At 38.6% G+C, this 13,001-nt stretch overlaps 1 protein-coding gene across 2 annotated transcripts; it reads left to right on the forward strand.

Moving 5' to 3' along the window:
* The first annotated feature begins 433 nt into the window (after window positions 1-433).
* On the forward strand, window positions 434-12,786 carry LOC149422294 (uncharacterized). 2 transcript variants are annotated; one of them, XM_089633202.1, is made up of 8 exons: window positions 434-525; window positions 637-720; window positions 1,769-3,065; window positions 3,366-3,594; window positions 5,761-5,925; window positions 6,277-6,630; window positions 8,858-9,058; window positions 9,470-12,786. In XM_089633202.1, exons 2-8 carry the CDS (start codon window positions 683-685, stop codon window positions 9,586-9,588), a joined length of 2,403 nt encoding a protein of 800 aa, XP_089489328.1. In that variant the 5' UTR covers window positions 434-525; window positions 637-682; the 3' UTR covers window positions 9,589-12,786. The 2 variants fall into 2 exon arrangements, with proteins under 2 accessions (XP_089489328.1, XP_089489329.1); XM_089633203.1 differs by lacking the exon at window positions 8,858-9,058.
* The last annotated feature ends 215 nt before the right edge of the window (window positions 12,787-13,001 follow it).

Here is a 13,001-nt window from a genome sequence, read left to right on the forward strand (position 1 = left end):
CCCTAGACGGAGCAATTCGAGAAATATTTGAAGCCGCGGGGTGAGGGGGAAGATGTATGAAATACCTGCTTAATTTTTTAAATGACTTATCCCATTCCTTGTCTCATCAATTACCCCTAAAAATCGTAAGCCTTTATAACTGCATTAACAACACAAAAATAAAATAATAATAGTTCATTTTGCCCCACTTTGTATACAAATCAGTTCAAAAGTTAGTCATACAAGATGGTTATCAGGAAATTTCCCCTCACCCAAGATTTGGCTTCAATGCCATCCATACAAAATCGCACTAATGCTCTGTCCAGGGCTTTTTAGGTTCATGCCGTGCGAGCACCCCCATCTTAAGTAACTTCTCCTAAAAGAGTTGATAAGATAAAAACTATTTTGTCTATTGAAAATACGGTTGGCAGCATTGATTCCGCTTCTCCGCCATTATCGTTTTGTTCGCCGTCTGGTTTGGATGTGGGGTAGCTCGTGAATGATCGGACATTAGAAATACAACAATCTTCTCTCGCTTTCCGAGAGGTTGGGACAGTATTATAGTTTTTTTAAAGTTTGTTTAGTAAGATTAACAAGTTACCTGAATTTGTAGATTATCGTTATTATTGGATTTTAAATAATTTTTCTTTGTCACAGGTCGGAAGCCATTGGTGTTTTAACTTGTCGCTAGTCCGCTCGCACGATGCAGTACAACGGCGTACCAAACCACCAACAACAGATGTATGATTCAGACTTTTTATTAATATTGATATTATAATAGTGATTAAAACTATCTTTTTGACCCAGATAAGAATGCTTTTAAAATGGCAGCCATCTTGTTGATATATTACATTCGAATCTTATTTATGATGACGTGTCTAGGGAATGTATTGGTTTTCTAAGGCTGCGCCCAGGAGCGCAGGTGAAAGTTAAGTCCTTTCCGGAAAAAAAATCCTCAAATCCTTCGCTCAAACCGAATGTAAAAATGGTCGACAGGTCGCGAGGTGTCAACCATCTTGACATTTGCCGTGGGTTTTTTTTTCAACCCTTGCATGAAAAGACTTTTTGCGAGACGGAGATAGCGGTTTATTTATGTTTTTCATTTAAAAGGTTGTTTCTACCCAAAGTTCTATCAGATCTTGTAGTAAGAAACCGAAAACCAATAATTTTTTAATTTTTCTTTTGACATAAAGTGTTCCCCTATTTAAAAATTCAAATTGGTACTTACGGACTGTGAAGTATATAATAATTATTTTGTACCGGCAAAATTTAAATAAACGTTATCGGGCAGTTGTATTTTGTGAAAAAATAATTTCGTTGATTTATAGCATATTTCACTTCTACATTTGTATTCAAGCCGCATTGTTTGTACAAACAAGTATGTTGCATAAACATTGTTTGTTATAATGGATATGCCAAAAAATGAAAGCTTATATTCAAAACATAATTTTTGTTGTAATTGGGTTGTTTTTTTGAAATTATTTGCAAAATAAAAAATGTTTCACTCATTTCCCTGAGGCAGCTACCTGTTGGATAAACCACTAAATCAAATCACTGTTAATAAATGTTTTCCATTTCACTGCCGATAACATGACATGCTAAGGGAGGCTTTCACAATTGAACCTTATCAAACATGATCAATGAGCTTTATTATGATTTTTATATTCTATTAATAGTACTCTTGACTTATTGACAGTATTTTTCCTAAAACTTTATTTTGTGTTTGTAAACAAGATTCTTAGTTGTGTAGTAACAATGAATTGTTCTACAATGAGACAATTTGTTCCAGGCCTCGCCCCGACCGTGGTGAACAATACGGTAAGCATAGTTGGGGAGGACCGCCTCAAGGAAACGACGAATTTGGCGGTCCTAAGAATCATTTCGGGGGACCGAGGAACAACTTCACCGGACCCAAGATGGGCGGTCCCAAGAACAACTTCGGTGGACCCAAACCCAACTTCGGAGGACCCAAAAACAACTACATGCCACCTAACAACGGTTTTGGGGGTCCCAAGATGGGCATGGACGGGAACAAGATGCCCATGATGAAGACCGGGTACATGCCTAAGCCCTTCATCCCGAGGAACGAATACACCGGTGCCAAGCTGCAGAGCATGAAGGCTAAGAACCCGGGCGAGAGTCTCCAGAAGCCCAACTGGGACGCGCTGGTGCAGACCCTTCAGCCTTTCCGCAAGGACTTCTACAAGCCCCACGCTAAAGTCCAGGCTCGTACTGAGGATGAAGTGAGAAGCTTCAGGGAGCTGAAAGAGATCACAGTGAGCGGCAATAGCGTGCCCCGACCCAACCAGGAGTTCGACGAAGGCAACTTCCCCGAACATGTTCTGGCTGAAATCCGTAAACAAGGATTCTCAGAGCCTACTAGCATTCAGGCTCAGGGTTGGCCCATCGCCCTCTCCGGCCGAGACATGGTTGGTATTGCTCAGACTGGCTCCGGAAAGACCCTGGCCTACATGCTGCCTGCCGCCGTTCACATTAACCATCAGGAGAAACTCTCCCGAGGCGACGGACCCATCGTGCTCATTCTCGCTCCCACGCGAGAGTTGGCCCAGCAGATCCAAACCGTGGCCCGGGACTATGGTGCAACAAGCTGCATCCGCAATACCTGCATCTTTGGAGGAAGTCCCAAGGGCCCCCAGGCCCGAGACTTGGAGAGGGGTGTAGAGATTGTGATTGCGACTCCCGGCCGTCTCATCGACTTCTTGGAGAAGGGAACCACCAACCTGAAGCGTTGCACTTATCTGGTTCTAGATGAGGCTGACCGCATGTTGGACATGGGATTCGAGCCCCAGATTCGCAAGATCATCGAACAAATCCGGCCTGATAGGCAAGTGCTTATGTGGTCCGCCACCTGGCCCAAGGAGGTTCAAGCCCTGGCTGAGGACTTCCTCACCGACTACATCCAAGTTAACATCGGTTCCCTGAATCTGGCTGCCAACAATAACATTCGACAGATTGTGGAAGTCTGCCAAGACCACGAGAAGGAATCCAAGCTCTCTGCCTTGCTGAGGGATATTGCTTCCGAACGAGATAACAAGGTCATCATTTTCGTTGAAACAAAGAAAAAGGTTACTTTCTTCCTCTACATTCATTTTATTTTATTTACATAAAATCAGTATTAAATGATAACAATTCAGTACAGAGAATTCGCTTGCATTCTAAACTATTTCTCACAGAATTTACACTGTAAAGATATACATAACAGTATAAATGTGGGCTTGTTACCTCTTGACTATTGCTTTCAACCAACCTCCAGTGGCCAAGTGGAAATGAAATAATAATTAGCCTTTTCCACATAGTGTAAAAGTTACGGATGTTAATAAAAACAGTGATTAAGGCTAACTATAATGTACTGTTGCTTTTTTAAGGTGGACGACATAACCAAGAACATCAGGCGAGACGGATACCAGGCGATCTGTATACACGGAGACAAGTCCCAGCCGGAGAGGGACTTTGTGCTCTCCGAGTTCCGCACCGGGAAGTCTTCTATCCTCGTGGCCACCGATGTGGCTGCCAGGGGTCTCGATGTAGAAGATGTCAAATATGTTGTGAATTATGACTATCCTAATTCATCTGAGGATTACATACATCGAATTGGTAAGTTATCCAATTGTGAAGTAGCATTTTGTGAACATAAGTAAGTGATTAAAAACCCCGTCTGAATTTGATTCTCTACTCCAGAGTAAGAACATTAATGTGCTTCAGTGTTTGGAACAACTATATCATTTTTAAAAGTTCATTATAACCAGCGTTGCTGGAAAAGCTTTCCACCAGAAAATTTGAACAATGAGTAAAAATTTGAACACAAAAAAGACCTTACATGTGTTTTAAATTTACATTAATGTATGGCAAATGGTTGTTTATCGGTTGTGTAAAATTTAAAGCACTTAATTAGTAAGGGGGAAAAATCAATATAATGGATTGCTGCTCGGGGATTATAGTTTATTTTAAATTACATAAACATTAATGTTAATGTAAACAAATTATTATGAAAACATCACAATGTGAACACAATCCACTGGCAAAAAGTTTTTGTATAAATGTGTTATAACCATAATGGGTCCCCGAAACGATCAAGTGCACTTGACAAGTCTACGTGCTTGAAGTGAATATTGATCGTTTACAGCGTTGACTTGACAAGTCCCGTCAAGTGTCTACGGGCTGGACCATACTTGACAAAAATTTTGATTGACGGCACTTGAACCACCTTGCGCTTGATGCGACTTGATAAGTTTTTCTGTGATAGATACCGCTAGAGTTATAGCAAGGAATGCCTTGTCTGCGTTGGAAACCATTATTAATTTTTGTGACAGCCACTTTCCTGGGCACAGGGCGGTAAACGACTGCGGCACGTGGACTTGACGGCACCTTCAAGTCGCCTCAAGTCCCTCGTCAAGTGAAATCGTCAAGCACGTAGACTTGTCAAGTGTACTTGATCGTTTCGGGGACCCATAACTAACCAATCAATTATAATACTGTTTCTCGAGAGGGGTAGGCAGTGTGGATGGACTGCCACGCAACTCTGTCATGGCATAAGCTCCTTTTATTCCTATTAATACACCGTCTCATACTTTTGATTCACTTGATCGTCCCATGTCTTCTACAAGTACTACTTTATCAATCTACAAAAAAAATCTGGATTCAAGGTCAAGCCCTCAATAAATATATTAAATAATCCCATTCGAAAAAATTTATTTTGTTTTAAACTTACATATTATGTCATTGAAAATTAAAAAATTTACATGGTGCTTATTCCCCATTCTCCCACTATGAACGTTTTATCTGAAATGAGTGTACATGTAATAGGACCTCATAATGTCAGTGCTAGGTCGATATAATATAGTGTAATGTTTTTTTAAACAAAGTATAATAATATTAATTGGACAATTTTTATAGTGCCGCTTTTGTGAGTTATCACCTCAGGGGCGCTTCTTTGTGCTTTATGAAATAACATATTATGTACTTTCGATTGACCCAAATCAAGTTACATATCTCCATGCCCATAAGTTCTACTGGTTCAATATAGTGTCATTTTGATAAAATATCCCTTCACCCGAAGATGACTTGTGTTTCACATTTTTATATACATTTAGTTGGGACGTTTCCAAAAAGAGAATGGTAATTAAAAAATATCAAATAGCAATGTCTTTCCTGCCATTAGGTAGATCTTCCTTTTCCGCATAAAGTGCCTTCATAAATGGAGTTCCCTGCATTTACCCGTCTTTCACCATCTCCCGTGAAGCATAGTTCCCAAGTACATTAAACTCTCAATGAAAGCAATATCTTTCTGGCTTGAGATTATAATTTAAATGAAAAATTTACTCTGTTTTATACCACTTTATTATACAATTTTCGGTTACAACTATCCTTCTTCGGGACTGCGATAATATAAATAGTTTATAAAATAAGAAATATTTCATAAAATTTATCCGCTTGGTCCAAGTTTCCTTAACTCATCCCGTTTGAAGTTATTTTGACTAAAACTGAATTAATTTTTGTGAGGAGGACTTGTGCTGAATTTATTGGTGTACGCAGTAGTACTGATCTTTTTGGTTTTTATATTTTTTTAACGTTATGTTCAAATTGAATCATAGGTACTTATGTTAAAGACTAAAAATAAACAATGTCATTTATGAGGGTTCTGTAAATAAATTGTCTCAATTTAATAAGTAATCTAAATTATAGCTGCCCAGAGGGAAGGCTTTGTTATATAGGGAATGGGTTAAAGTACATTTAAGTAAAATGTTGCATTTAATATTCCAGGTCGTACGGGACGTTGCCAGCAGACCGGCACGGCCTACACCTTCTTCACTCCCGGCAATGGGCGCCAGGCACGTGAGCTGGTGGCTGTCATGATGGAGGGCGGCCAGACACCCACTCCTGCTCTCCTGGAGCTGGTGGGACGCAACGGAGTGTACAACAACAAGGGTGAGTCTTCTCCCATTCATTACTTTTGCCAAACAATCACTCAACAACAACATATTAGTTGAGGTTTCCTCCAGGAATTCTGTTATCTTTGGGGAAGCTCGCATATGGTGATAGAGGAACTAATGAACCTGGGTCTTCGGAAAACCCATTTTATCATGATATTATGTAATATCTACTAATAAATTATTATTGGAAATGCACCCTGAAACTCGCTTATAGATTCATCAAGTAATGGGAAAAATAATTATATTTTTGTGTGGAAAAAATCATCCAAGTTGTTATAATAGTAGTGTTTTACTTTTCTTGCTGTGCTCATTAGACGTTGAAGTAAATATTTAAAATGTACAACAGGATACACAGGCCGCAACCGTTGGCAGCAGAAGAAGGAGGGCGGATCCTCAGGTCAGATGCAGCAGCAACAGCAGCCGCGCTCCAACCAGTGGTCCAACCCTCCCGGCCAGCAGCACTCTCCTCCCCCACCCTACCAGCGTCCCCAGGGCCCACAGCCCCCGCGCTTCAACTCGCAGCCGCACCAGCAGCAGTACCGCCAGAACAACTACCACAAGCCTGGTGGCGGCTACCAGCAAGGTTACCAACACCAGCAGGGCCAGCAGCAGTACCAGCAGCAGCCGTACCAGCAGCCCCCCAACGCCTACCAGGGCGCATACCCCGCTCCCAACTACAACAACGGCCAGAGGAACTACAGTGAGTACACACCACCTCAGTGCCCCCACACCACCTCAGTGCCCCCACAATTCCCTCCCAGCAGTGCTCATTATGGAATTAAATCCTTATTTTCATTCTATCGAATAGTTGATATTTTGAAAGTTTGCGTGTTACCAACATAAAAGAATAATGTTGATATGACACCATGGACTGAAGGGACTTCCGTAACGAGTACTGCTCCTTTCTGATGAATTACTACTGCTTTGTGCTCGTTATGTATTTACCTTAGACAACAGCTACAGCTAGCAAGCACCCAAGCACTCTTCTGGTTTGGCTAAATCTTTACTGTAAAAGGTGCTATAAATAAAGCATAAGATTATAGATGCCAGAAACATTGGAGGCTGGTTTTTAATTAAAACATTTTTTGATTTGTAATGATTATTTGAACATGCCTGTCAGTCTCCAACCCGTTCACTATATATTGCATGCTTATTATTTATTTTTTTAATTCTCAATGTTTATACCTCTTCATAGTGGGCAATCGACACAATTCATTTTCGCTTGCAAAATTATTAAATTAGAAAATGATTTAGTGTAATGTTAAAGCCCCTCCTTTCATCTTGGTCAAGTAGAATGGTTGGTATTGCTTCATAAACTAATCTGTATCCAGCACTCTCTTTACACTTGTAGATTTATATTATTATGTTGAGCTTTTTACAGTCCGGCAAAATATTTTTAAAATTTAATCAAATAGTTCTAAAAAAACTGTGGCAACACCGAGTAACTCACTTTGTATCTTCGAAATTTGTTACAAACAAATATCACAATTTCTTATGTAAACAATATTTAGGAGGTTTACACAGATTTTGAAACAATTGTAACCATTCAGATTTGAGGTTATGTTTCATTTTCAAGTTTGACATGTCGTTTAAATAAACAACAACGACATCCAATGGACAAATGACAACACTTTTTTAAGGTTTTTTAAATTCATAACTTTTTGGTTTTTTTAATTTATAATTTTTATTAAAGTTTTTTTTTAAATCTAAGAAATTGCTATTTTGATACATAAATTCCAGAAATACCAAAAAAACTTGCCTTTCCATGTAATTAACTTCCTCGCAAAGCGTTGATCATATTGTCATAAAACTTAGCACGGGTAAAGCACCCGGTGTGGCTCACATTACCAAATAATATTTTATAATAAAATTATTCTAGTGTATTAATAAAATAAAAAGAATGTAACCATATTCTTTTGGAAAGTACCACTAATTTCTGAACACCATTTAGTTAATGTAAAAATATGCACTTTGATTGTTGTGCTTTTTAAACTTAGGCCTTTCTTCCACGGGGATGCGCAGGTATCCGATACTGATGTTGTGTATTCATTCACGTCGCAAACAACTTTGTTACACGTCACTACTGAAATCACGAAAACCGCCTCTCGAAACATCAAATATTTCATAACCTTACAATTGCTGTGGCTGTAATTTTTTTGTCGACAGTTTTGTTCCTAGTATTGATCACACATTGCACACGCATTGTTTCAATATGTCTGACACGTGTAACGATGAGACTATAATATTTCTTCGTAATGATTTCGACTGGCATCGCTATTGCAATGTGTGCCTGTCCTTCGTCCAATTGTGTACGAACCTCCGCGCAGATACAGTGGTAGTCGCCAAAATACTTGTTACTGTGGAAGAAGTGCCATTCATTAATTTTTGTTTGAGCCTTCTTGGTGTTGCCATTTTAAACCTTTTAAAGAAACGCAGCGCCCTGAACATTATTTTGCCGCCCTGTATATTGCTGGAGTATCAACCATATTAATACAAGTGGTGGAAAATAAAATTAGATTGTACAATATGGTTGAGGTTGTATATTATTATTATTGGTTTTATTTTTTGATATTTTCCTTTTTCACTGCTACTCTTTTATTTCTTTAGCTTGATTTTATTTGTTCAAATACGTGTGATAGTCTCTCATAGTTATCGGCTAAAGAAATATGAAAGAATTGAAACAGAGCGTGGATGGAAAGAGTTCCCCCAGAATGGGTAAACTGAAACTGATAATTAAATAACTGGTCTTCAGATCTACACAACCATCGGGAAATAGTTGTCAAAATTTTTTACTTTTTCAATTTAATTTACAAAAAATTCATGAATAAGATTCTAACAAACAATTGGCAAATAGCATTGATGAACTGAAGAAGCGGTGACAAAAACCGAACGAACGAATTTATATATATATGAAAATGGCTTTACAGACAACGGTATGAGATATAACAATCCAAACAACCGGTATAACGGTGCAAACGGGGGCGGGCGTTCGTCCTACTGCAGCCCTCCTCCGCCCCTGGGCTCGCCCCCGCAACCCCCAGCAGCCCACTCCGCCCACTACGCACCGGCGCCGCACCCCTACAGCCACCACATGGTCCCGCACGATGCTCAGATGCAGTCCATCATCAGTGAGTCCAGTACTGAACACCCAACCAACCAACACCATCTTGGCGATTCATCATTTATATTCCTGAAAGATTTCAAATGACTACTCTGCTTATGATATTAATACTATTGTTATTGCTTTTGAATATCTTTCCCGGGAATATATGTGGCAAATGGCTAACATTGGTCCTTTAAAGGTCACGGCGCGCTGTGTCAAATTCTCCCCTTGACTTGACTTGTAGTTTCCGCTTTATTATTACTTCACTCATCACTATTAGTGCACAACTGCTTCACTGTTTTATATTTGCACCGTATCCTTGAATAATTTTTAGCCTGTAATACTAGTGTGCCATAATGCATTTATTCTTAAGCACAGTAATGTTTAATGTATGTTATAACGAACATAATATAACATGTGTGTGTGTGTTTTGCAGACAACAAGTTCTTCCAGGCCAACCGAGGAGGCTGCGGCTACCAAGCCGCCCCCTTCCCGCACAGCTTCCTGGCCCCGCCCATGGTGGCCTACCCGGCGGCCACCCCCGTACAGCAGTAGCAGTAGACAGGTTCCGCCTCCACCTCCGCCTCACAGACGGATGACTCTCGCCTAGTTCTCGTTTGCTAATAATATCCCCCAATGTACCCTATTAGTACTAAACGCTTGGAAGCTTCTATGTGACTACTTGAGAGCTGAATGCCTCTTCCCGCTGAGTGTCATTCTGTCGCGAGCTGGTTGGAATCTCCCCTAGTTTTAGTTATTTTCTTATCTTGTGTTTAATGGATGTGGAAAATGCACTGTTTTCTCTTATTTTATGGTTTGGTATTATGTCATGTGCGTTGTTCTGATGTTTGGATGAGAAGCTGCTACCTCCGACTGGAGAGATAAGTCTATGTAGTAGTGAACCTAACTGTAATACAGAATACTGTTGATATGTACTGTAGCGTAGTTCATGTGGTACCCTATTATATTCCCTGGGTGCCTTTTTTTGTCTGTATGCTGTTTGAAATGCACGAAACATATAGAAGAAGTATTTTTACGGGGTTTCTATAATATTTTAAAATATTTATTGGATATTTGCAAAGCGATGCCGGAGTGCAGATAAAATAGGCTCTTGACATCTAGTTAAGAAGTGCAATGTGAAAATATGTTAATTATAAGAAAGTTGAGTCAATGCTGTAAAATGTTTGTTTAGTTAACTATTTAAAAGAAATGAATATCTTGTTTGGAATATATGTTGGTTGACTTGTGAGTGACTAGCGTGGTTGTTAGCTAAGCTAAGCTAAGCCTGTCGTCCTGAGTGAAGGTCCCAAGTTAGGTCCCATCACTGGAGCAGAGTATTATGTGTGCTTGAAGACAGAGCTCTAGTGAAGTATCAAAGGCCCCGAGAAAGTACAATAATAATATCCTGAATAGTCCAAAGAATAAAAGTATTTGGAAATGAAAATGTCTGTGATATAAGATGCGATTGCAGCATTCTATGGGTCAATTTGTGAGTAGTTTGTACGCTTTGTAATTCCAGTGAACTCTGGGGAAACTAACATTTCGCAAGCAAATATCGGTGAACCAAATACATATATTTTTTCACTAATTAATTGAAGTGATTCAGAATGTTTGTTGCAAATATAAAATGATTTAAGAATACCTTGAGCCATTTTGGAAATGTAGTATATTATCTCGATAGTTTTAAGGTTTAATCACTCGCATTTCACCAGTTTTCACACGTCGCTGTAAGCTCGTCTTAAGAAGTGACCATTACAATATTATTGTTTCCTTATGTTGTGTTTATTTGTAAGTATATTTGAAGTAAACGGCCGTGTATACTGACCGAAGTATGGTGGCCGTGTATTGTCAGAGTCAAATACAATGATCTGTTAACTGTATCTAACCCCTGAGGGTCCTGTACATAAACATAATATGTTCTTAGTGTAATGTGGAAATACATATTTACGTTGTAGAGAGTTTCATATAGTGGAGTACGCTACGGCTACGGAGCAGAAGGCGTGGTACTGTGTACTTGCTATAGAAGGGCACTATAGACCATCACCCACCTCGGTAACTATCTGTGATATAACGCTAAGTAGGTAGCAGGAGCAGGCGGCAAGCAAACAAGCATTATCTAATGTCCAGGGGAAAGGTTGACACCATATCTTACTTATATATTTAAGTAAACTATTGTGTGAGTGCGTGTGTGCAAACAAACAAAACAAACAAACAAACGTGGTATGTGATATTCATTGTTTCTCTGTACAAAAAGACTGATTTTTTTTATTGAAGCATTTTACTAAACTCCGGTAAAAGAGTTTTCAAAGCTATTATAATATTATTATTAAACGAATTGAGCAGATTATAAACAGTCAATGTGCAGATTAAATATTTATTAGGATTACATCAAAATTTTTAATATATATTTTATTAATTTTTATAATAATATTTAAACATGCCAAACAAAACACACAACAAGATCAGGGATTGTGGCTTTTGCCAATTCTTGAATGTTTGATGATATGACGTGTCACCCTTGCGCCTTTCTCTCGGTCATGGGCCCGCCCGAGTGCCGGGCCGCACTCTCCGCTGTATCTCCGCCGGTATGATGCGGCCCGGTAACCAAATAGGCGGGCTCCAGCCACCCGCAGTGGAACAGACTATTGCTATGTATGATCTTCCCTTTATTTGCGAAACAAACTATTGTTTTCTTACTTATCTATTAATTTATTGTCTGTCATATAAATAACACTAAACAAACTTCATTTCATTTTTTTAATTGCTTCTTTGACCTTATTTAGTTGTATTTCATTTATAATGACAATTTTAAAATGACATGACTTAAATTATTTATATGTACCAATTTTAGTAAAACAAACTATTTCTAAAAACTATTGTCTGTTACTCCTTATGATTTTAATTGAAAGCTAATCCCAGGCTCTCGGCCGGGGATTCAATTTGTCCCATATTAATGTTTCAATTCATCCCCAAGTCTTTATGTGAATTATCAGGAAATAATATTTAATCACAATGCAATGACACCCTACTCGGAAATTTAACCTTGAGACCCTGAATGCTAATACATACACGGGGAGTTTGTCGTTAGTATGGTTTAAAACATTTAAATAGCGTATCTTGAGCGTCGACGTAGATGGTTGTGTAAACCAGTTCTATTTTTCAACGGCTGAATATGTAATTAGATTGAATAACCACCCTAAAGTGAGAAATGAAGAAGCATTCCTTGTAGTGCCGTGTGCAGCTATATATTAATGCAACCAATGTAACATGTAACTACATTATTAAGGCAGTGGAATAATGTGATACGACTAATGGACTCGTGTTAAAGAAGCAACCATTGTTTAGTGTGATGAATCCAAGATTAAATTTATGTGACAGTTTCCTTACATCGTTGTAATGAGTGTAGGTCATGACTCTAGCCATTTTGTAAGCACAAGTCAGAAGAATAAGGCTCTCCAATTTGTATATACATATATATATTTTGAAACAAATCGCCTTAGTTTGATTAAAATGAAAAAATAATATTTTTATGTGGATATGTGTCCCAGTAACAAATCTTAACCTTTGAGTGTTAAGAAAATAGATGAAATTAATGATATAGTTTATAAATATGAAACACAGTGACCCTTGTTGTATGAATACTAAATTATTATCACTTCCTTACAAGCAAACTCTTCTGTAAGTTTCCAACTAGTGCATTTCTTGTAAGTATTACAGTATTAATCATTATAATTAATAAAATAATACACTGAATTATTTTGTTTTATTATCTCTGGCAAAACAACTTACATACATACATAAAATGCTGTGTTCTTTTAACAGTGGTAATGTTTTGCTGTTGTAAGCTCCAATGGAAGGAGCTGCCGTATGACTAAAAACCATGTAATGCGAAAGCATGCATTTCCTTGACAACTTTGGCTGAAAATCTGCCAGCCACTGAGTCAAGTGGCATGACATTGGTGCTGTGT

Source organism: Hesperophylax consimilis, chromosome 7 (assembly GCF_061612785.1).
Source record: "Hesperophylax consimilis isolate HC1 chromosome 7, BYU_Hcon_1.0, whole genome shotgun sequence".
Classification (NCBI taxonomy): domain Eukaryota; kingdom Metazoa; phylum Arthropoda; class Insecta; order Trichoptera; family Limnephilidae; genus Hesperophylax; species Hesperophylax consimilis.